The following is a 25,949-nucleotide window of genomic DNA, read 5'->3' on the forward strand; positions in this document are numbered from 1 at the left end:
TGGGGCAAAAAATATTTAGTCAGCCACCAATTGTGCAAGTTCTCCCACTTAAAAAGATGAGAGAGGCCTGTAATTTTCATCATAGGTATACTTCAACTATGAGAGACAGAATGGGGGGAAAGAATCCAGGAAATCACATTGTAGGATTTTTAATGAATTAATTGGTAAATTCCTCTGTAAAATAAGTATTTGGTCACCTACAAACAAGCAAGATTTCTGGCTCTCACAGACCTGTAACTTCTTCTTTAAGAGGCTCCTCTGTCCTCCACTCGTTACCTGTATTAATGGCACCTGTTTGAACTCGTTATCAGTATAAAAGACACCTGTCCACAACCTCAAACAGTCACACTCCAAACTCCACTATGGCCAAGACCAAAGAGCTGTCAAAGGACACCAGAAACAAAATTGTAGACCTGCGCTAGGCTGGGAAGACTGAATCTGCAATAGGTAAGCAGCTTGGTGTGAAGAAATCAACTGTGGGAACAATTATTAGAAAATGGAAGACATACAAGACCACTGATAATCTCCCTCAATCTGGGGCTCCACGCAAGATCTCACCCCGTGGGGTCAAAATGATCACAAGAACGGTGAGCAAAAATCCCAGAACCACACGGGGGGACCTAGTGAATGACCTGCAGAGAGCTGGGACCAAAGTAACAAAGGCTACCATCAGTAACACACTACCCTGCCAGGGACTCAAATCCTGCAGTGCCAGACGTGTCCCCCTGCTTAAGCCAGTACATGTCCAGGCCCGTCTGAAGTTTGCTAGAGAGCATTTGGATGATCCAGAAGAGGATTGGGAGAATGTCATATGGTCAGATGAAACCAAAATAGAACTTTTTGGTAAAAACTCAACTTGTCGTGTTTGGAGGAGAAAGAATGCTGAGCTGCATCCAAAGAACACCATACCTACTGTGAAGCATGGGGGTGGAAACATCATGCTTTGGGGCTGTTTTTCTGCAAAGGGACCAGGACAACTGATCCGTGTAAACGAAAGAATGAATGGGGCCATGTATCATGAGATTTTGAGTGAAAACCTCCTTCCATCAGCAAGGGCATTGAAGATGAAACGTGGCTGGGTCTTTCAGCATGACAGTGATCCCAAACACATCACCCGGGCAACAAAGGAGTGGCTTCGTAAGAAGCATTTCAAGGTCCTGGAGTGGCCTAGCCAGTCTCCAGATCTCAACCCCATAGAAAATCTTTGGAGGGAGTTGAAAGTCCGTGTTGCCCAGCGACAGCCCCAAAACATCACTGCTCTAGAGGAGATCTGCATGGAGGAATGGGCCAAAATACCAGCAACAGTGTGTGAAAAACTTGTGAAGACTTACAGAAAACATTTGACCTCTGTCATTGCCAACAAAGGGTATATAACAAAGTATTGAGATGAACTTTTGTTATTGACCAAATAATTATTTTCCACCATAATTTGCAAATAAATTCTTTAAAAATCAGACAAGGGGCGGCACGGTGGTGTAGTGGTTAGCGCTGTCGCCTCACAGCAAGAAGGTCCTGGGTTCGAGCCCCGGGGCCAGCGAGGGCCTTTCTGTGTGGAGTTTGCATGTTCTCCCCGTGTCTGCGTGGGTTTCCTCCGGGTGCTCCGGTTTCCCCCACAGTCCAAAGACATGCAGGTTAGGTTAACTGGTGACTCTAAATTGACCGTAGGTGTGAATGTGAGTGTGAATGGTTGTCTGTGTCTATGTGTCAGCCCTGTGATGACCTGGCGACTTGTCCAGGGTGTACCCCGCCTTTCGCCCGTAGTCAGTTGGGATAGGCTCCAGCTTGCCTGCGACCCTGTAGAAGGATAAAGCGGCTAGAGATAATGAGATGAGATGAGATGAGAAAATCAGACAATGTGATTTTCTGGATTTTTTTTTTTCTCATTTTGTCTCTCATAGTTGAGGTATACCTATGATGAAAATTACAGGCCTCTCTCATCTTTTTAAGTGGGAGAACTTGCACAATTGGTGACTGACTAAATACTTTTTTTCCCCCACTGTAAATATGTACAAAATACCGTACATCACACACCATGAACGTTACATAAAATCAAAAGTGCTTTATAATTTTCTTTTTGGAAAACACTTTGAATGTTATGCTCCCATCATGAACATTAAACCATGATCAGTCTTATCTTTTATATTATTCACATATTTCTTCTTTCTGAAGTCAATACAATACTTTTTTAAATTCAATAATAATTCAGCAATAATGTGATACCTGATAACATTTTACTGAAAAATGATAAATGCAGAGTTTGGTATATGATGGACATCTCATCTCATCTCATTATCTCTAGCCGCTTTATCCTGTTCTACAGGGTCACAGGCAGGGCTTTGAACCGGTTCAAGGAACGAAAACGAAAACCGGGAACTTTTTCTATTTCACATGGAACAGAAACGAAACCAGAAACTTTATTATTTTTATGTTCCGGAACAGAAACGCTTATTAAAAATAATGGTAACCGGTTAATACCGGTTTTTATTTCGTTCCTCAAAGTTTATGTAGCCTACAAATAGTCATTCTTCTCCTGCGCAAGTTTCTATGACCCGCTGGGGTTCACTTCCTGTGTGACGTTCGCTGATTGAATGGAGAGAGCGGGAAGGTGGACTACTAGTGAATACTAGGTGAATTACTGAGTGTCTGAGCAAAGAAGAGCCTGAACGATGCAACCTCCCTATTGGCTGTTTGTAAAAATGTATCAGTTGTTGCCCCTCCCACGGGAATCATCGCGGGCTCGAGAGACGAGACCTGACGAGTTAGTTCGTTGGTAGCAGAACAAAATGTCTGGACACAAATCGGGTTTTCAGAAAAGGAAAGAAAATAAACGGAGGGTCGAAAATACAAAAAAGGAGGCAGAAAATGCAAAACGAGTTTTAAGGTAGGACAAATGGTTACTTTTTAAGGCAGCCCGCCGTGGCTGCAGGCTTTCAGTTGTCATTGAATGGTTACTTTTCTGAGGCAGCCCGCCGTGGCTGCCTGCAGGCGTATTTATTATAGCCCATTTAGTTAAAATAGTTGATATAAAATGTTTATAGTTATGTGATGGTTGTCCTGATTTAGACTGGTGGTTTTTTTTGGGGGGGTGCGCGATGTTGCACCCGGGCCCAGATTAGGGCAGAACCGGCCCTGGCTACATTTCAGCTGTAGTTTGTTTTATGTATGTATGTACTTGCATAGATGTGTACTTCCAATATGGCGCCTAACAAAATCTCGCGGCGCGGTGACGTCATGCGGTAGCCCTCTGTAGGGCCTGACTAGCCTTTGGTAACACACTAAACGAATTCTCTTTCATTTTTGGCACTTTTTCTGTTTGTGTAGATGGGAAGACATACTGAGAATCCAAATCGCCAACATTTGAAATAATAATTGTTTTGAATTATTTCTTGTCTTATTTAATGAAGGTTGTAATAGAATTAGCCTACATTTGGTTTAAGCTGGATGAGACAGAGACATAATTTTATAGCCATTTGTTAAACAGCTGACAGGGAACGTAATTAACCGTTCCGGGAACGAAATTTTTTTGTTCTAACCGGTTCGGGAACGTCTATTTAATGGTGGAACCCAAAACCGGAAACGTTAAAATTCCGTTTCTGTTCGGAACGAACCAATAGGAAAAAAATTCCGGTTCAAAGCCCTGGTCACAGGCAAGCTGGAGCCTATCCCAGCTGACTACGGGCGAAAGGCGGGGTACACCCTGGACAAGTCGCCAGGTCATCACAGGGCTGACACATAGACACAGACAACCATTCACACTCACATTCACACCTACGGTCAATTTAGAGTCACCAGTTAACCTAACCTGCATGTCTTTGGACTGTGGGGGAAACCGGAGCACCTGGAGGAAACCCGCGCAGACAACATGCAAACTCTGTACAGAAAGGCCCTCGCCGGCCACGGGGCTCGAACCCGGACCTTCTTGCTGTGAGGCGACAGCGCTAACCACTACACCACCATGCCGCCTATGATGGACATCTCATGAATTAAAAAAGGCCAGATAACTTTTCACTTTTCAGTCTTTAATTGACCTTTTTGAATTTAATTTCCTATTATACTCTAAATAAATTGCTAAAAGGCAAAGATATGTTTAAAGATAGCAAATAATTGAGTCTTTTTGTTCCTAAAAAAAAAAGGCAGTCCAAATATATTGTCCTGATAAATGAGCCAGCTTTTATGAAGGTGAATGTCACAGTACCACCAAGCAGAAAGGCACATAGTGTTCATTCATTTAATTTAGTAAATAATAGAAAATAATATACTCAGTTATAATTTTATATTAAGTAATGTAATCATGAATAATATTTGGTTCTCTTAAAAATAATGCTAGTGGTACTACAGATCAATTAATAAATTAAAAATTGTATTTAAATTATAAAATTAACAAAAAAAATAAGAAGGAATAACTCGTGGTTATTATTATTATTATTATTATTATTATTATTATGTTGTTGTATGTAATGGTTGTACGGTGAAGTAGGAGGAGCAGAACGCCCTCTGGTGGTTATTACTGAACGTGTTCTGTATGTAAGTACGGTGAAGTAGAAGGAGCAGAGCGCCCTCTGGTGGTTATTACTAAACTTGTGCTGGACGTAATGGTGGTATAATGAAGTAGGGGAAACAGCGCCCTCTGGTGGTTATTAGTAAACGTATGCTGAATGTAATGGTGGTATGGTGACGTAGGAGAAGCAGAGCGCCCTCTGGTGGTTATTACTAAACTTGTGCTGGACGTAATGGTGGTATAGCGAAGGAAGAGAAGCAGAGCGCCCTCTGGTGGTTATTAGTAAACGTCACTGTTCTCTGACGCCTAAGCTGCGCTGCACTGAAATACAGCAGCAGGACGTGAACTGAAAAAGGTGAGTTAGGGATCTAAACAGTTTTATTTATTTAAAAGTAGGAGTTTGATGATGTAAAGGCGATATAAAGGGGTCGTTTGAACACAGACATAAGATGTTTTCCTGCATATGTTGCTTCTTCCACGTTTTTGTAAAGAAAAACAAAAAAATCATCAACATCAGCACAGTTTTCTGTAAAATGGAGTCCAAAAGGTAATATTTTAATCTAAGAGGGACATCGGAAACACGTTTTTAGAACATTTACAGCCACATATTGTTTGCTGTTTCCACTCCCGGAGGTCATTTATTTTGTTAAAGGCTCGGTCGGTTTTTCACGTGTTTTTTCAGGCCCAGGTAAAGTTTACATCCATCGTCTGTGTGTTGTTGTTGTTGTTGTAATGGAGTTTTTTGGAAATGGGTTTAAAATGTGAAAACGACTGAACAGAAGCAGTGTTGCGGAAATTAAAATGGAGGAAAAACACGGTTTATGTAGGCCAAAGGAAACGCAGCAGAGCTGGAGCTGACCACGCCTGTTTGATTGTAGACGTAATACCTCACATATGCACTAGGTGGCGTCTGTCCGGCCGTCAATTCCCGGAACTTACGTCTAGTTTCGCTTTCGTTCTTGATTTATTTTTTAAAAATCAACGAAATTACTTTAATTTCCGAAGTGAAATATATTCAGGTTATTTGGATTAAAAACTCCAGGCGCCGTCTGGTGGCCACATTCGGTATTAACCCGTGATTTTAAAAATGCTCCCATTAAATAATAGTACTCAATAATTATTATTAAGAGGAGATGTGCTGTATGCGCCATTTACTCGATATTGAAGGTATTAACGCTATAATAGTTCCTTACTACAAGTGCCACTTAGTAACCACATACAGTCAAAAGTTCCTTCCCACGCCATGTAGCGCATAGGGCGGCGCCGATCGCCGTTTCCGTAACCCTCGGCCTTTCGCCTATTACATGGCTAGGGTTACAGTGGGGGGCTGGTCCTCTGGTAACCGCAAGAGTTTGACTCCCCATTCGCATCTGTATTGCAGCGTGCCTTGCCAAATAGCAGTAGGTACCATTTTTATGATGGTCTTTGGTATGACCCGACCGCGAGTAGAACTCACAGTCTCCCGATCGAAAGGCGGACATGCTAACCACTAGGCCAACTCATGGTGACCACATACAGTATTTACCCATTTTCTTCACCATTACTGGCACCTCCTAGTGGCTACATATGGTATTAGCCCATTTAAGAAGAAGAAGAAACCTTTATTTGTCACATGCACACTTCAAGCACAGTGAGATTCATCTTCTGCATTTAACCCATCTGAAGCAGTGAACACACACACATACACACCCAGAGCAGTGCCCGGGGAGCAGTCAGGGGTTAAGTACCTTGCTCAAGGGCACTTCAGCCCAAGGCCGCCCCACGTTATCCTAACTGCATGTCTTTGAACTGTGGGGAAACCCACGCTAACACGGGGAGAACATGCAAACTCCACACAGAAAGGCCCCTGCTGGCTGCTGGGCTCGAACGCAGAACCTTGCTGTGAGGCGACAGTGCTAACCCCTACACCACCCATTTACAACAAAAGGCACAAGTTATTGAACAGGATTTTTCAAAACAAATAATGTATTAAGATGGGTAAATACATTTTTAAAAAATTATTTATATATATAAATAAGGTTGTTGAAGCAGCTTTGGGACCAAGAGGTGGTAGGTTTGATTTATATAAGGTTAGCGAAGCAGCTTTGGGACCAAAAGGTGGTCGGTTCAATTCCTTGGACAGGAAAAATGTGAGAGTGGGTAAAGTGAATGAAGAGCACTTCCCCTCTTTTGACATAACTGCAGTGCCCTTGAGCAAGGCACCTAACGCTACACCACAGCTGCCCACTGCTCTGGGTACGTTTGTGTTCACTGATTCAGATGGTTTAAATGCAGAAATTGAATTTGACTATTTTAATGTGGATGTGATATAATATGATTATGATGTATACAGTGGTGCTTGAAAGTTTGTGAACCCTTTATAATTTTCTATATTTCTGCATAAATATGACCTAAAACATCATCAGATTTTCACAAAAGTCCTAAAAGTAGATAAAGAGAACCCAGTTAAACAAATGAGACAAAAATATTATACTTGGGCATTTATTTATTGATGAAAATAATCGATTATTACATATCTGTGAGTAGCAAAAGTATGTGAACCTCGAGCATTAGCAGTTAATTTGAAGGTGAAATTAGAGTCAGGTGTTTTCAATCAATGGGATGACAATCAGGTGTGAGTGGGCACCCTGTTTTATTTAAAGAACAGGGATCTATCAAAGTCTGATCTTCACAATGCATGTTTGTGGAAGTGTATCATGGCACGAACAAAAGAGATTTCTGAGGACCTCAGAAAAAGTGTTGTTGATGCTCATCAGGCTGGAAAAGGTTACAAAACCATCTCTAAAGAGTTTGGACTCCACCAATCCACAGTCAGACAGATCGTGTACAAATGGAGGAAATTCAAGACCATTGTTACCCTCTCCAGGAGTGGCTGACCAACAAAGATCACTCCAAGAGCAAGGTGTGTAATAGTTGGCAAGGTCACAAAGGACCCCAGGGTAACCTCTAAGCAACTGGAGGCCTCTCTCACACTGGCTAATGTTAATTTTCATGAGTCCACCATCAGGAGAACACTGAACAAGAATGGTGTGCATGGCAGGGTTGCAAGGAGAAAGCCATTGCTCTCCAAAAAGAACATTGTTGCTCGTCTGCAGTTTGCTAAAGATCACGTGGACAAGCCAGAAGGCTATTGGAAAAATGTTTTGTGGATGGATGAGACCAAAATAGAACTTTCTGGTTTAAATGAGAAGTGTTATGTTTGGAGAAAGGAAAACACTGCATTCCAGCAAAAGAGCCTTATCCCATCTGTGAAACATGGTGGTGGTAGTATCATGGTTTGGGTCTGTTTTGCTGCATCTGGGCCAGGACGGCTTGCCATCATTGATGTAACAATGAATTCTGAATTATACCAGGGAATTCTAAAGGAAAATGTCAGGACATCTGTCCATGAACTAAATCTCAAGGGAAGGTGGGTCATGCAGCAAGACAACAACCCTAAGCACACAAGTCGTTCTCCCAAAGAATGGTTAAAGAAGAATAAAGTTAATATTTTGGAATGGCCAAGTCAAAGTCCTGACCTTAATCCAATCAAAATGTTGTAGAAGGACCTGAAGTGAGCGGTTCATGTGAGGAAACCCACCAACATCCCAGAGTTGAAGCTGTTCTGTACGGAGGAATGGGCTAAAATTCCTCCAAGCCAGTGTGCAGGACTGATCAACAGTTACCACAAACGTTTAGTTGCAGTTATTGCTGCACAAGGGGGTCACACCAGATACTGAAAGCAAAGGTTCACATACTTTTGCCACTCACAGATATGTAATATTGGATCATTTTCCTCAATAAATAAATGACCAAGTATAATATTTTGTCTCATTTGTTTCACTGGGTTCTCTTTATCTACTTTAAGGACTTGTGTGAAAATCTGATGATGTTTTAGGTCATATTTATGCAGAAAAATTCTAAAGAGTTCACAAACTTTCAAGCACCACTGTATATCTTCTTTCTCTTAAATTATAATCACTTGTCTGTTTTTTAGCGTTTCAGAATGTCACTGACGATCAGCAGGGCTGATGGGGTGACGGTGTACAGCGTCACCTCTAACCACAAAAGTAAATGGCCACTCATCTGCCAGATCCTGGGCACTATGTGCTACAGCCCCGTGTGCTCTGTGTCTCGGAGACTGAAGCAGCAGCTTGGCTGTGCTCTCACAGCACTGGCGGTTTGTTATTCATTCACACTCTACATGCATGAAATGCTGCATTGTTTTCTTGCTTCAGAAATTGTTTTATAAATCAGAATTTAACATGGAACAGGATAAGCAGCTACAGATAATGGATGGATGGAATTTAACATTGTGTGATAAACGGACATCACTGAGTTTATTACAAATTACACTGTGACCACATGAGGATATTTTCATGCGTTTTGTCCATATTATCAAGTAAGGAATTAGCCCACTGTCTGATGTTTTAGGACTAGAATTAAGATAATGTAACACTGTGATTATAATAAATTAAAATTTTTCTCTGAAGAGTCTGACCGTATGCAGTGGCCACCTTCTCTCTTTACACAGACGATACAGATTATGGTTGGAATAATAAATATGGGCTTTGGGGCTTTTGATGCAGCCATGCGCAATCCCAGTGAACTTAGTCCTGCTCCCTTGTGGCTCGGTGGCGTGGTAAGAATAACGTTTCATGAACAATCTGAATCAAACGATTAAAATTTATGTACCTTTTGATATTTCCCATAAGATGTATTATTGTGGTGTGTGAAGAGGAATGATATTTTTATTTCAGATGAGTGCCGTTGGTATCATGTGTATTCTAGCAGAAAGGTTTCCAAGCCCATGTCTGGTGAGTTTCCTCTTTTCTTTTGAAGCACCATGTTGTTGTATATGATCATTTGACTCACAAATATACAGGTCCACTCTCAAATGGGTCAGTGCCATTTTATCTTAAAACTGGTTTAATTTTAATTTACTCCATGCATAAGAAATTGACTCAGTACATCACAGTTTAGGATACAACATAAACACTGTGCATGTACAAAGAGTGCAGTCTGAGAAATATCAAACCTAAATGCCATAGTGAAGCTGAACGAGTATAACACAACAGCAAGTGATAAATATAACAGCCGCTATCATCCATTTATATTAATGAGCTCATTCTAGCATGTAATTATTTCCATAGGAACAGCTCAAAAAGTTAATCAAGGACTTTTTATCCCTGCTGGCTGAAAGGCTCGAAGGGGGATTATGTCATGGCGATGTCCCTCCATCCGTCTGTCTGTCCCTCCCTCCCAGGAAGGGTGCTCACCTTCTGAAATCAACTCCTCTCATAATTTTTGGAGGAATTTCACGAAACCTGGCAGGATTCTTTGTTATATGTTGGTCATACACATATTGTAATTTTGTTAAATTGGGTCACATTTTACCAGAGTTACAGCCCTTGATTAACAAAATTATAATTTGACAATTTTATGAGAGTGTGTTTTCCTTCTGAAATCAACTCCGCTCACAATTTTTATGCCTTCGCCACCGTAAGGTGCAGGAGGCATTATGTTTTTGGGTTGTCCGTCCGTCCGTCCGTGCGTGCGTCCGTCCCGAAACCTTGTGAACGCGATATCTCAAAGGCTAATGAAAGGAATTTCACCAAACTTTCACCATTTGTGCGCTTTGGGACAAACATGAACTGATTAGATTTTGAGATCAAAGGGTCTAAGGTCAAGGTCACTGTGAGGTCAAGTGTCTGTCCGAAAACCTTGTGAACACAGTATCTCCTAGGCTAATACAAGTAATTTCACCAGGTCAAGATTACTGTGAGGTCAAATGTCCATCCCCAAATCACAACTTAATAAGGCGTGTAGTAGGTGTGTGCAAAAATATCGATACGGCGATATATCGCGATACTTTGTCTTCCGATTCAATATCGATACTCAAAATTTGAATATCGATATTTTTTCAAATAATAAAATCATGTTTCATGCGGGTTGTAAATCCAGTACGACTTCCGCACCTCCGCTCCGCAAGGTGTCGCTGTGCTGCTACCTCACTGCAAGGCACTCTTCGTCTTCTCTTTTTTCCCCGGCGGTTGCAGTGAGGAAAAAAAAACAGGCAAGCATGGCTGTTAACATAAAACTAGAGACGCCGCCAAACTTTAAGGCAGATGTTTGGAGGCACTTCGGATTCCAAAGGAAAGGAGAAAAAAAAACCAGTGAGCCGGACAAAGAGAATGCACTTTGCAAAACCTGTTTCGCTCCAATTAAATTAAGATGCTCCAATTAAGATGCCCACTGCACTTTTCAGTGTGTTTCAGACAGTGCGTTGTTCCTGCAAAATAAGCACAAGTTAAATGTTCTCAGGTATATGTTCTCAAGTTTACAAAGAACAAATTGATATTAGTGTTAGCACTGAAATGTATGTGCAGTCTGCAGTGCAAGTTTTAAGTTTTCATAAAACAATTTGATTCTGCTTGTTAAGCAGCACTGATGTGTCCATGCTTACAGAAAAGTTGATAATACTAGCACAGAAATGGGAATTTTCTGTATGTTGTAGTGAAGCAACTCTTGGTTTTGCCAGCAGTAGAATAGAGACAGATATATGTCTGGCAAGAGTGTGTAGTTATGTATGTGAAATGTAATTTTACAGTGGTCACTAAATTCTGATTTTCTTCAGTGACACAGATATTGTGATGTGGTTGAAATTTCTTGCAATATATCGATTATCGCAGAATCGCTGTACCGTGATAATATCGTTATCGTGGGCAAAATATTGCCATAGTATCGTATCGTGAGGTATCTGGTGATACCCAGCCCTAGCGTGTAGTCTACCGGGCGGAGGCATCCCCATTGACGCCGAGTTCTATCTAGTTGGAGGAATTTCACCAAACTTGGCAAAAGGCATTGTTATATGTCGGGAGTACACATACTGTAATTTTGTTCAGTTCGGTCGCATTTTACCAGAGTTGTAGCCCTTGATTAACAACCTTGTACTTTGACACTTTCCTGAAGGTGTGCTTGCCTTCTGACATCAACTCCTCTCACAATTTTTGGATGAATTTCTCGAAGCTTGGCAAAAGGCCTTGTTATATGACGGTTATACGCAGATTGTGATTTAATATCGTTTGTGAAAAATTTCCCAGAGTTTTGACCCTTGATTAAAATAACTTGTACTTTGACAATTTCATGAGGGTGTACGTTCTTCTGAAATGAACTCCTCTCACAATTTGTGGAGGAATTTCACCAGACTTGGCAAAAGGCTTTGTTATATGACAGTCATACGCAGATTGAAATTTCATTTAATTTGGGTAAATTTTACCAGAGTTATGCCCTTGATTATTAACAGACTTGTACTTTGGCAATTTCATCAAGGTGTGCTTGCTTTCTGAAATCAATTTCCCTCACAATTTTTATTCCCCGCTGGCTGAAAGGCCCGAAGGGGGATTATGTCGTGGAGATGTCCGTTCGTCCGTCCATCCATCCGTCCCAGGAAGGGTACTCACCTTCTGATGTCAACTCCTCTCACAATTTTTGGAGGAATTTCACAAAACTTGACAGGATTATTTGTTATACAACCCCAGTTCCAAAAAAGTTGTGACGCTTTGTAAACTGTAAATAAAAACGCAATGCGATAATTTGCAAATCATGGAAACCTTATATTTCATTGAAAATAGTAAAGAGAACATATCAAATGTTGAAACTGACCACTTTTATTGTTTTTTGAAAAATATATGCTCATTTTGAATTTGATGTCAGCAACACGTTTCAGAAAAGTTGGGACAGAGGCAGGTTTACCACTGTGTTGCATCACCTCTACTTTTAACAAGACTCTGTAAACGTTTGGGAACTGAAGAGACCAATTGCTGTAGTTTTGAAAGAGAAATGTTGTCCCATTCTTGCCTGATATACAATTTCAGTTGCCCAACAGTGTGGGGTCTCCTATGTCATATTTTGCACTTCATAATGCACCAAATGTTTTAAATAGAAGACAGGTCTGGACTGCAGGCAGGCCAGTTTAGCACCTGGACTCTTTTACTATGGAGCCATGCAGTTTTAATGTGCAGAAAGCGGTTCGGCATTGTCTTGCTGAAAGAAGGAAGGCCTTCCCTGAAAAAGATTTTGTCTGGATGGCAGCATATCGCTCTGAAACATGTGTAAATCATTCAGCATTAATTCTGTCTTCCCAGATGTACAAGCTACCCATGTCATGTGCACTAATGCACCCTCATATGATCACAGGTGCTGGCTTTTGAACTGTGCACTGATAACAAGCCGGATGGTCCCTCTCCTCTTTAGCCTGGAGGACGTGGTGTCCATGATTTCTAAAAATAATTTCTACTTTTGATTCGTCAAACCTCAGGACAATTTTCCATTGCGCCTCAGTCCATCGTAAAAGAGCTCGGGCCCAGAGAAGGTGGCGGTGGTTCTGGATATTGTTTATATTTGGTTTTAACTTGCATCTGTGGATGCAGTAATGAACTGTTTTCACAGACGATGGGTTTCTGAAGTGTTCCTGAGCCCATACAGTGATTTCCACTACAGACACGTGTCTGCTTTTAATGCAGTGTCGCCTGAGGCCCTGAAGATCACAGGCATCCAATGTCAGTTTTCAGCCTTGTCTCTTGCATACAGAGATTTCTCCAGATTCTCTGAATCTTTTAACGATATTATGTACCATAGATATGTTACGTTCATTATGTCTTCTTATTAAATCAAATCATTAGTTTTCTTTTGTTTCAGACATGTAAAAGTTTTTTCCTTTACCTGACATGTTTCGACGGTGTAACTTCCGTCTTCATCAGAGGGTCACCCGGATGATGGTGTGTGATGTGCCTTTATAATCAGCTGATGTTACGGAGGTATGACCTCCCTGTCAATATTGACAGGTCGGTCACACCTCCCGCTGTCAGTGTTGCCCCCTCAGGACGGCGCTCCAGGTGTGGGAGAGCATGTATGCCCCCTCATCCCTGTTTATTGTTCTTGGGCTACGCTTTCTGATTTCTATTGACTCCTTAATCCAACGGTGGTATCTGTTGTTCTCTTGTTGTATGATTTGAGCATTGTCCCAGTCCATTATATGATTTTCCCTTCTGCAGTGGTCTGTTATTGCTGATTTGAGGTTCTCTTGCATGGCTTTATCTTTTTTTGCTCATTTGTCTCTGTTCTGTTTCTTTTTCACATTCCTTTTTATGTTCCTTTCTTCGTGTACTAAAGCTCCTTCCTGTCTCCCCAATGTAGGTTTTGTTGCATGACTGGCATGGTATTTCATATATGACATGGCATTTATTGTGTTGGTCGATTTTGTCCTTAGGGTGAACTAGTAGCTGTCGTAGTTTTGTGTGTGGTTTCACGGGTGTTTGTTGTTTTTTCATGGCTCTTTGGATTTGTTCTGTAACTCCTCTGACATACGGTAGAGTCACTACTGCTTTGCTTTCCTGTTTTTGGGTTGTCTGTTTTCTTCCTTTTTTCGTCTGTTTTTTCTTTTGTTTTCACTTGTTGTGCGCCTTTGTGTATGGCCCATGGTGGATATCGACATGTGATCAAAGCTTGCCATATGTGTTGTTCTTCTGTTGCGCGTTCTGTGGGATCGGTTATGATTGCTGCACGTTCGTAGAGTGTTCTGACCCTCTGATGAAGACGGAAGTTACACCGTCGAAACGTCAGGTAAAGGAAAAAACTTTTACATGTCTGAAACAAAAGAAAACTAATGATTTGATTATGTACCATAGATGATGTGATCCCCAAATCCTTTACAATTTTACATTGAGGAATGTTATTCTTAAATTGTTGCACTGTTTGCCCATGCAGTCTTTTACAGAGCGGTGAACCCCTCCCCATCTTTACTTCTGAGAGACTCCGCCTCTCTGGGATGCTCTTTTTATACCCAATCATGTTACTGACCTGTTGCCAATTAACCAAATTAGGTTGTTGTTTGTTTTTTTCACATTACACAACTTTTTCAGTCTTTTGTTACCCCTGTCCCAACTTTCTGAAACGTGTTGCTGACATCAAATTCAAAATGAGCATATATTTTTCAAAAAACAATAAAAATGTTTCAGTTTCAACATTTGATATGTTATATTTGTACTATTTTCAACGAAATATAGGGTTTCCACGATTTGCAAATTTCCATACTATGTTTTTATTTACAGTTTGCATAGCATCCCAACTTTTTTGGAATTGGGGTTGTATGTCAGAAATGTGCATCTTGCAATTTCGTTCAATTCAGTCGCACTTTACCAGAATTATGGCACAGTTTCCAGCAGGGGATATTGTGCTCTCAGAGCACTCTTTTAATAAATGGATAACATAAATGCTGTAATTTATTTAACAAAGAAAAATGTGTAATTGTGAAAATGCTGAAGTTTTCTGTGAGCAGAATCAACACTGTTGAATATTTTAATGTAACAGCATGACACGGAGACTTTTATTCCTTACATACAGTGGTGCTTGAAAGTTTGTGAACCCTTTAGAATTTTCTATATTTCTGCATAAATATGACCTAAAGCATCATCAGATTTTCACACAAGTCCTAAAAGTAGATAAAGAGAACCCAGTTAAACAAATGAGACAAAAATATTATACTTGGTCATTTATTTATTGAGGAAAATGATCCAATATTACATATCTGTGAGTGGCAAAAGTATGTGACCCTTTGCTTTCAGTATCTGGTGTGACCCCCTTGTGCAGCAATAACTGCAACTAAACATTTCCAGTAACTGTTGATCAGTCCTGCACACCGGCTTGGAGGAATTTTAGCCCATTCCTCCGTACAGAACAGCTTCAACTCTGGGATGTTGGTGGGTTTCCTCACATGAACTGCTTGCTTCAGGTCCTTCCACAACATTTCCATTGGATCAAGGTCAGGACTTTGACTTGGCCATTCCAAAACATGAACTTTTGTTCTTCTTTAACCATTCTTTGGTAGAATGACTTGTGTGCTTAGGGTCGTTGTCTTGCTGCATGACCCCCCTTTCTTGAGATTCAGTTCATGGACAGATGTCCTGATATTTTCCTTTAGAATTCACTGGTATAATTCAGAATTCATTGTTCCATCAATGACGGCAAGCCGTCCTGGCCCAGATGCAGCAAAACAGGCCCAAACCATGATACTACCACCACCATGTTTTATAGATGGGATAAGGTTCTTATGCTGGAATGCAATGTTTTCTTTTCTCCAAACATAACACTTCTCATTTAAACCAAAAAGTTATATTTTGGTCTCATCCTTCCACAAAACATTTTTCCAATAGCCTTCTGGCTTGTCCACATGATCTTTAGCAAACTGCAGACGAGCAGCAATGTTCTTTTTGGAGAGCAGTGGCTTTCTCCTTGCAACCCTGCCATGCACACCATTGTTGTTCAGTGTTCTCCTGATGGTGGACTCATGAACATTAGCTAATATGAGAAAGGCCTTCAGTTGCTTAGAAGTTACCCTGGGGTCCTTTGTGACCTCGCTGACTATTACACGCCTTGCTCTTGGAGTGATCTTTGTTGCTCGACCACTCCTGGGGAGGGTAACAATGGTCTTGAATTTCCTCCATTTGTACACAATCTGTCTGACTGTGGATTGGTGGAGCCCAAATTCTTTAGAGATGGTTTTGTAACCTTTTCCAGCCTGATGAGCATCAACAACGCTTTTTCTGAAGTCCTCAGAAATCTCCTTTGTTCATGCCATGATACACTTCCACAAACATGTGTTGTGAAGATCAGACTTTGATAGATCCCTGTTCTTTAAATAAAACAGGGTGCCCACTCACACCTGATTGTCATCCCATTGATTTGAAAACACCTGACTCTAATTTCACCTTCAAATTAACTGCTAATCCTAGAGGATCACATACTTTTGCCATCACAGATTTGTAATATTGGATCATTTTCCTCAATAAATAAATGACCAAGTATTATAATTTTGTCTCATTTGTTTAACTAGGTTCTCTTTATCTACTTTTAGGACTTGTGTGAAAATCTGATGCTTTAGGTCCTATTTCTCATCTCATCTCATTATCTCTAGCCGCTTTATCCTTCTACAGGGTCGCAGGCAAGCTGGAGCCTATCCCAGCTGACTACGGGCGAAAGGCGGGGTACACCCTGGACAAGTCGCCAGGTCATCACAGGGCTGACACATAGACACAGACAACCATTCACACTCACATTCACACCTACGGTCAATTTAGAGTCACCAGTTAACCTAACCTGCATGTCTTTGGACTGTGGGGGAAACCGGAGCACCCGGAGGAAACCCACGCGGACACGGGGAGAACATGCAAACTCCACACAGAAAGGCCCTCGCCGGCCCCGGGGCTCGAACCCAGGACCTTCTTGCTGTGAGGCGACAGCGCTATTAGGTCATATTTATGCAGAAATATAGAAATTCTAAAGGGTTCACAAACTTTCAAGCACCACTGTACATATCAAGTCCAGGATTAATCAGTATATTGGATCGGACTATTGGAGAAAGCCTCCTGTAATAAAATCAGGTCCTTACATAGATGCAACTTGTTTTGTGTATGCAGATTGTCCTGACTGTGGTGATGAATATCACGAGCGCTGCATTAGCCATAACGGCCATAGTGCTTTATTCATTGGAATTGGGAAGGAACTATTATTATTGGTGTGAACCTCCTAAAAGTGAGCAGCATTTGTATTCCTGGACGACCCAATCTACCTTGAAGAGGGATGAAATCTTTGAGAAAAAACGAGAGAACTACAGAATTTGTGAGGAAAGCAGAAAACTTGTGCAGGTAATCACTTTTGCTAATTTCAGACAAAAAGTAGTTTTTGATTTAACGAGTCTTGGATAAGGTTTTTTTTGTTATTGTTGTTTTTTTAGAAAAGGCTGCAAAGAAAACCCAATTTTAGACTATTGTGTGCTGCATAAGTATTCACCCCCTTGGACTTTCCCACATTTTCTTCTATTTTTACAAAAAAAATTCTCTCGTGATTAAAGCGTAAGCAGTATGAGCTTCACTAAGCTCAAATTTCATTCATGTTTTTTAATCTCTTTGTGTAGTTTACATTTCGGATGAAGAGGTCTTTTCTGTGCTTACAATCAACATACTTGTGCAACTTAATCTCCAAGACCAAGAACAATGCTTCAGCTGGGATAAATTCCCACTGACAGAAAATTATGAAGAAAGTTGGATCGATATAAAAGTCTGATTTCTGATGTGGCTGTTATATCAGATTTGTATTAGATTTCACTATTAAATACACAAGTTGCATAAACTAAATGAAATTATTTCTACACCTAGCTCCTCAGACAAAGCATGGTTGGCATCCTGATTGTGTTCGCTGTTCTTCAGCTCTGCGTCACCATCAGCTGGTGTGTTCTGAGCCTAAAGGCGCTGTGCAAGAAGGAAGCAAACAGACAGGTACAACTTAATATGTCTTTAAAGCAGTACAATAAATGAACTGATATCATGAGCTCGAGAGCTGTGGTTAGACTCGTGGAAGTAGAACGTTCTGCTTCACGCTGATCTGTGTTCAATTTTTCAGGACATGGAGGATCCAGAACTACTCAAACCCCTCATGGAGGAAGTTCCCAATCCTGTGTGTTAGAAACTCTAAAGGCACCGCAGTTAGACGAGTTACTATTCCATATGTAGTAAAAGTTCAGTATGTCTACCTATTGAAACTATTCTTTAAATTCGTTTTTTAAGACAATGATTTTTTAAGATGTTACCTTGACAGTTTCGGCAATAAACTTCCGCCTTCTTCAAACAGTCACCAGATGTCGAGTGGTGACGTGCCTTATCAACTGATGTTATGCTGAACTACCTGTCAAATTGGGCGGGACGTTCACGCCTCCGTAGCGTAACATCAGTTGATAAGGCACGTCACCACTCGACATCTGGTGACTGTTTGAAGAAGGCGGAAGTTTATCGCCGAAACTGTCAAGGTAACATCTTAAAAAATCCTTGTCTTAAAAAACGAATTTAAAGAAGAGTTACTATTCCGCAATTTAAACTCAATTGCAGATAAAAAAAAAGTCTCCACATTGTTATTAAAATCACTCTTAATTCAGATTACTTTTGCTTCCTATATTTACACTACAGATTTGTTTTTGTAAGCACAATTTCACAGATTTGAATAATTAATAAAGCATGTTCACCTGTTATATCAACCGGTACTGTATATATGCTTGCTACAACAGAAATAAATGTCAAGAAGTACATCAAAATGTGCCTTTTCTTCATATTAGTTCATATTAAGTTGGTTTATATGTTCTGTTTGTTCTAAACTATAAATATTTTACGAAGATACAGTTCTTAGAAAGTTCATTTTAACAGACGCTAACAATGTGACGTAAGTGCTAATGAACCCGTTTGTGAGTTATAATGAGCATTTTGGATAATAATGGGAATTAGTATAAATACAGAGGTGATTATAGAAAATCAAGCATGCTGATTGGTCGAGAAATTTGGACTATTTCTCAATAATCACCTCAAGCAACTCAGCAAAATGGCAGCCAGTCGCTTCGTCACCATAAGTGAGGAAGAATTACAAATGATGAAAGAAAATGTGGTTCGTTAAAGCATTAAAGATGCTACAAAGTTTGGTCTAAAACTATTCAAAGGTAAGGTGGAATTGTGATTTATTTTATCGATTTCAAAACAAAGTATTTTATGTGACTCGGCGTAGATAAGTGAAAAGTCTGCACCACACCTTTATTATATTTGCATGAAGCTTTTTAAGATTGAAATAAATTATTTTTAATACCTTTTTTAATTTTGTTTTAAATAATCACCTGTGTATTTATACTAAAACAATTATCCACCTCAGGCTCAGTGAATATTGATGAATAATAACCTCAACCTCTTCTTAGTTATTATTCACCGATATTCACTGAGCCTTCGGCGAATAACTGTTAATTATTCTGTCCACATTCACTGCAGATGAGCAATCATCCGCTCTGATTGGCTACTCTACTACTAGGATATCAGCTTATACAGCGTGAGTAGAGAAAAGCAAAATGGCGGAGTGTGTTGCTTAACCAGCTGAGGATAAAATAAAAACTCGACTCGAAAACAAAACCCCAAAAAATACAAAAAAGCAACAAAATATGGAATAAAAGTATTTGATGGTAAGAATGTATATTTTCTGATTTTTCAAGAATCATTATTATCTCATTTTTCACAAATTGCTACTGTCATTTCACCGGTTTGTTTACATTCTAAGCGGAAATCATTTTTGTTGGACAGTTTGTGTAGTTTTTATTTATCGAATTTACAAAAAAATAAAAATGCTTTGTTTCTCAAAATCCAGTGAATGTGGATAGAATAAAACAGTTATTCCACTCACTCATCGTACATAGCTTACAGACAACTTGGTGCTACGCACCTGGTCGGTTATCAGCTCATGTACGACTCGATTTCATGGAATAACTGTAAAAAATATATGTATTTACACTGCTAAAATATCAAAAGAGATTATCATCTCTAATGAGTCACTGGAATATATGAATTCACATTGTTATTATTATAAAGAGGTAACAAAAAGTGTAAACCAGAGTGAATATGAGGATTATTAATGGCATTAAAATCCAGGTTTTAATAAGTATACCATTTTTTCTGAAATGCATTTGAGAAGCCAAAGCAGAAGATTAGTTCCTGGGATTTAGCCATTAATCCTTCCATACAGTCGATAGGTCTCTTTCTGTTAGGCTGCGTAATAACACACTTTTTATTGAACAGTGAATGGTGTCACTGTCTTTTCTGTTGACTTTATGCTGCTTTAATAAGATAAGCACAACAGTGGTGTAATAATGCACACACTGAACATTGCATATTTAAAAAAAAATAAATTTTAATGGTTAAACAGCAGGAATAATCAATTACTGAAATAAACAGTAGTCTACAGTAAATACAATGACAATAATCAACAACAACTTCTTTCGGCTGCTCCCATTAGGGGTCACCACAGCAGATCTGTTTTGTATATTTGACTTGGCATAGGTTTTACATTGGATACCCTTCCTGACACAACCCTCCCCAATCTATCCGGGCTTGGGACCAGTGCTAAGTATACGCTGGCTTGTGCAAACCCAGTGGCTGGGTATTCAACCTAATCTGCGTGTCTTTGAAAGATGGGAGAAAACTGGAGCACACCCCTGCAGACACGGGGAGAACATGCAAACTCCACACAGAAAGGCCCCCGTCAGCCATGAGGCTCGAACCCAGAACCTTGCTGCTATGAAGAGACAGTGAGAACCACTACACTACGGTGCCATCACTAATAAATAACATTTTGTATTAATGTAACCTACTAAAGCTACTGTACATCTACCTGTTCTAACATGAGTGTAATACAATCACTTGCAAGATCTTTTAGGTTAGTGAAGTCTATCTGAAATGTAGCATCAGATTCCTGCTCTTGGCTAGAGTGGATCCTGATGTGGCCTTTTGCTGCTGCCTAAAGGTTTGATGTGTTGTGTGTTCTGTTTACTACAGTGATAAAGAGTGGATATTTGAGTTACAGTAGCCTTCTTCACAGCTCCAACAAGTCTGGCCATGACTACTACTGTTTCTGAAATATTCAAACCAGTGATGGCACCAGCAACCATGCCACAGTCAAAGTCCTGATTTATTTGACTAAAGAATACAATATTTCATCTCATCTCATTATCTCTAGCCGCTTTATCCTGTTCTACAGGGTCGCAGGCAAGCTGGAGCCTATCCCAGCTGACTACGGGCGAAAGGCGGGGTACACCCTGGACAAGTCGCCAGGTCATCACAGGGCTGACACATAGACACAGACAACCATTCACACACACATTCACACCTATGGTCAATTTAGAGTCACCAGTTAACCTAACCTGCATGTCTTTGGACTGTGGGGGAAACCGGAGCACCCGGAGGAAACCCACGCGGACATGGGGAGAACATGCAAACTCCGCACAGAAAGGCCCTCGCCGGCCCTGGGGCTCGAACCCGGACCCTCTTGCTGTGAGGCAACAGCGCTAACCACTACACCACCGTGCCGCCTAGAATACAATATTTCTGGAAAATATGTCATGAATTTTCTGCATCAGGGAGAAACAGGGAGGCTGTTTTACTCTGGAAAATCTTTTTTGTCTAAAGGTGATGAATTTACACTCTAAGAGCATTGACTCTAACGTTACTTTAACAACAAGTAATCTAGATCTTTTTCAAAATGTATTCTAGCATTCCCAGATTTCCTCAGGTCTCGAAAGATCTTTCAGTTCCATAATTTTTTCAAGCTTTCTAGACCTGTGTGTGTTTACAGTCATCCACCACCAGATGGTGTTTAGAGAACTCCACTAATCTTGCAACTCTGCATTTCTCGAAGAGCAGTAGCCATTTTGAGAGACAAATGAACAGAAAATGAAGGCTGTATTCCAATGCACTCCAGCAGAGGCCATTTCCTGGCCCTTTGGAGGTCAAGACAACACGACTGCACACTTCAGGAGTGGAAATTACACAGAAGACATTCAATCAGATTTCAAAACAAAAAGTAATGAAAATTAATCATTAAACACAAAGTTTTATAAAATCACTGACTTGCTGCGTTGCGTTTTATGTAGCCATCCATCCTTAATATACAGTGCTGTGCAAAACTCTTTGGCACATGTAAAGAAATGCTGTAGACCAAAAATGACTTAAAATAATGAAATGAAATGTTTCAGCATTTAAAAAATACTATAAACAGTAATCAGTAAGCCATAATAAATGAAACAATGTCAATATTTGGTGTGAGACGAACCATTGCTTAAAAAAAAATAGTAGTCTCAGATACAATGAGTGCAGTTTTATAAGGAAATGAGCTGTAGGTTTTACTGAGCATCTTGCAGAATCAGCCAGTTCTTCTGGACACTTTGTCACACTCGCGTCTACATTTTGCACCAAAACCCAGCAGCCTTCATTATGTTTTCTTTTTTTTTTTATTTAAAAATGCTCTCTTATGGAATATGCTGCTTAAACTTTTTTCTGTAATATTTAATTTTGTGCTGAAAAAAAAAAACATTTGGAACTCTAAAATATTTTGTACTGACTCGATAATGTAGAAGTCATAAAATAGAACTCTATAACAAAGTTTGTATGAAAAAAATGGGGGACTAAGACTTTTACACAGTACTGTGTTTATATCACAGCTGATTGGCCCTCAAGCTAGTTAGCAAGGTAGCTAGTTAGCACAATAGATATGTAGGCGGCTTATTAGAAGTTGACCAAAGTCCTTCCATCCATTCATTATCCATAACCGCTTATCCTGTGCATGGTCGTGGTCAAGCTGGAGCCTATCCCAGCTGACTACGGGCGAGAGGCGGGGTACACCCCGGACAAGTCACCAGGTCATCGCAGGGCTGACACATAGAGACAAACAACCATTCACACTCACATTCACACCTACGGTCAATTTAGAGCCGCCAATTAACCTAACCTACATGTGTTTGGACTGTGGGGGAAATGGGAGCACCCAGAGGAAACCTATGCAGACATGGGGAGAACATGCAAACTCCACACAGAAAGGCCCCCGTCGGCCACTGGGCTCGAACCCAGAACCTTCTTGCTGTGAGGTGACAGTGCTAACCACTACACCACTGTACCGCGTTGACCAAAGTCAATGGTCCAAAAAAAAAGACAGACAGACAGAGAAATGGCTGTAATTTGTCTGAATTATTCACCATATAGGGCTGTATTCAGAGTTGGTGCCTTAACTGGCATGCATTCAGTTCCATTACACAGGTACGTACTTAAGTTGGTTTTCTTGACTCCCCATTCAGATATGTGTTCAGATCACCAGATTTTTCTTGACTAGAAGTGACCAAGATGGGGTTCTTCAGTAGTGTTAAGGCTGCCTCCTTTAAACAGATTATAAACAGTTTTAATATTACATATCACTTTTATGCAGATGATATACAGCTTCATTTTATATTCACACCCAATGAGGCATCCAGGCTCTGTGGGCTCCTAGTTTGCCTAGACACCATCAAAATGGCAGGACATTTCTTACAGCTAAATACAGACAAGACAGAGGTCTTAATTATTCCAGACAATATTATACATACGATCAAACAATACATTGGGCCTCTCTCACCTGCTGTTCGCTCGAGCCTGAGGAACTTAGAAGTGACATTTGATAAGTCTTTGTTGTTTGACTCTCATGTCAAACAGCTTGCTAAATTCTGTTTTTTTTCCATCTGTGTAGCATTAGTAAACTCAGATCTATGGTATCTTACTCAGAACTGGAGATGCTTGTGCATGCTTTTATCTCCTGATGCATTGATTACTGTAATGCACTTTTTCCTCCCTTAATAAGCCCATCCTGTCTCGCTTACAGTCAATTCAGAATGCTGCTGCTAGGTTACTTACAAGGTCTAGCAGACACTGTCACATCACCCCTCTGCTCAGCTCCCTTCACTGGCTCCCAGTTTACTACTGGATCCAGTTTAAGATTCTTATTACTACATACAGGGCACTTCATGGCCAAGCCCCTGCTTATTTGGCAGACCTATTTCACTTCCATACACCTGCATGTTCCCTTAGATCCAACAACCAAAACCTTCTGTCATTCCCACGCACTCGTTTAAAGACCTGTGGTGACTGAACTTTTGGGGTTGTCACCCCCATACTGTGGAATGCCCTTCCCACCCATCTCAGGTTGCTGTCTGTGGACTGTTTGAAAAGGCAGCTGTTTAATCAAATCAAATCAAGTTTATTTGTATAGCGCTTTTAACAATAAACATTGTCGCAAAGCAGCTTTACAGAATTTGAACGACTTAAAACATGAGCTAATTTTATCCCTACTCTATCGCCAATGAGCAAGCCTGTGGCGACGGTGGCAAGGAAAAACTCCCTCAGACGACATGAGGAAGAAACCTCGAGAGGAACCAGACTCAAAAGGGAACCCATCCTCATTTGGGCAACAACAGACAGCCTGACTATAATATTAACAGTTTTAACAGGTATAACCCTCAACTGTCCTCACGGGGCCGTCCTTCACAGGAGCGGTGCGATAAAACTCCGACCAGACACAGGGCACCAGGATGGATCAAGCAGGTCCGAGGGGCAGAAGAGGCCAGCATCTCAATCCCAGGATCAACATGTAACTCAGAGGGACAGATTGGGGGGGGGGGGGGGGGGGGGGGGGGGGAGAGAGAGAGAGAGAGAGAGAGAGAGAGAGAGAGAAGGAAAACACAGGTTGTTAGGTATGCCCTAAAAATGACAAGTATTAAATCTGTGTGGTAGGCTCGCAGAGACGAGAGTCTTTACATCAGGCATAACACACAACAATGGCATGTTAATATGGTAAAAAATATCATGACCTGCTCTGGCTGGATGCTTGATTGGGTGATGGGAGCACACTCCTCAGCAATGATGAGATGCAGATGGGACCCTTAGGTCTGGCCAAGACAATTCAGTTACATTTCACCGGGTCTGGGACATGCGACAGAATGTCTGACGGCCGATTCCCTGCAGGCTACGATAGCCAGTCGAGGTCTCCACCCGCTCTACCAAAAGATTTCCTGTTGACTCCATGTAACTCAGAGGGACAGATCTGGGGTGGGGGGGAGGGAAAGAAAACACAGGTTGTTAGGTATGCCCAATGTCACCTGAATAAGTAGGAACAGTATACATATTGCACCGAGTACAAGCAGGGACTCCGGCAACTAACTATGACAGCATAACTAAAAGGAGAGAGCCAGAAGGTAACACAGGCATGAGGGAGCCCCGGGACATAAAGCAGCAGCCACTACACCGTCAACAAACTCGAGTGAGCAAGCGAGTGGGGACTGACAGCATCCATACATCCCAGTTTACCAAAACACTCTGTCTGAGGATCCTCCAGATCTACTCCTTTACCTCATAAACACCATTAACAAAAGGCTTGACTAAACAGATATGTTTTCAGCCTAGACTTAAATGCTGAGACTGTGTCTGATTCCCGAACATTACTTGGAAGGCTGTTCCATAACTGTGGGGCTTTGTAAGAAAAGGCTCTGCCCCCTGATGTAGCCTTCACTATACGAGGTACCAGCAGATAGCCTGCACCTTTTGATCTAAGTACCCTTACGAAAATCTACCATGGTTTACTTTGGTTTTACCATAGTTTTTATGTAGTAACCATGATTCTACCATGGTATCTACCATGGTATTTCACCATAGTATTACTATGGTGTATTACTTTCACCATTAGTATTACTTTCACCATAGTATTACTATGGTTCATCCATGGTAGTAACCATGGATCTACTATGGTATTTCATGGTGATTCTAAGTACTATGAACCAACCATAGCATTACTGTGGTTTATCCATAGTACTGCAGTAGCTGTGGTAGCATCATAGTTGTATGTGTAATAGGTCATAGTAACTAAGAAATTAGTTTAAAAAGGGATAGTATGGTTTTTAAAAGGATGCAGTAACTGTAGTATTACCATGCTTTCGTCCAACAGTCAATGCTGTAGAGAAGGATCTCGATTAACAGCCCAGATCCATTAACATTTACTTAGAACCTAAAAATTTAAGTGAACATTGAGGTAAAATGCACCA

General features: G+C 40.7%; 1 protein-coding gene across 1 annotated transcript; it reads left to right on the forward strand.

Moving 5' to 3' along the window:
* Window positions 1–4,749: 4,749 nt before the first annotated feature.
* tmem176l.1 (transmembrane protein 176l.1) lies at window positions 4,750–18,620 on the forward strand. Its single transcript, XM_060900397.1, has 7 exons — window positions 4,750–4,853; window positions 8,475–8,657; window positions 9,012–9,119; window positions 9,238–9,294; window positions 16,954–17,181; window positions 17,692–17,811; window positions 17,936–18,620. The coding sequence occupies exons 2-7, from the start codon at window positions 8,484–8,486 to the stop codon at window positions 17,996–17,998; spliced, it is 750 nt and encodes a 249-aa protein (XP_060756380.1). The 5' UTR covers window positions 4,750–4,853; window positions 8,475–8,483; the 3' UTR covers window positions 17,999–18,620.
* Window positions 18,621–25,949: the final 7,329 nt, after the last annotated feature.

The sequence above is a fragment of the Neoarius graeffei genome, chromosome 19 (genome assembly GCF_027579695.1).
Source record: "Neoarius graeffei isolate fNeoGra1 chromosome 19, fNeoGra1.pri, whole genome shotgun sequence".
Lineage (NCBI taxonomy): Eukaryota > Metazoa > Chordata > Actinopteri > Siluriformes > Ariidae > Neoarius > Neoarius graeffei.

Coding starts and splice junctions, on each gene's coding strand:
- tmem176l.1 (XM_060900397.1), top strand. CDS start 8,484: ATGTCACTGACGATCAGCAGGGCTGATGGGGTGACGGTGTACAGCGTC. Junction 9,120..9,237: donor CCTTGTGGCTCGGTGGCGTG/GTAAGAATAACG, acceptor TTTTTATTTCAG/ATGAGTGCCGTTGGTATCAT. Junction 9,295..16,953: donor GGTTTCCAAGCCCATGTCTG/GTGAGTTTCCTC, acceptor TTGTGTATGCAG/ATTGTCCTGACTGTGGTGAT.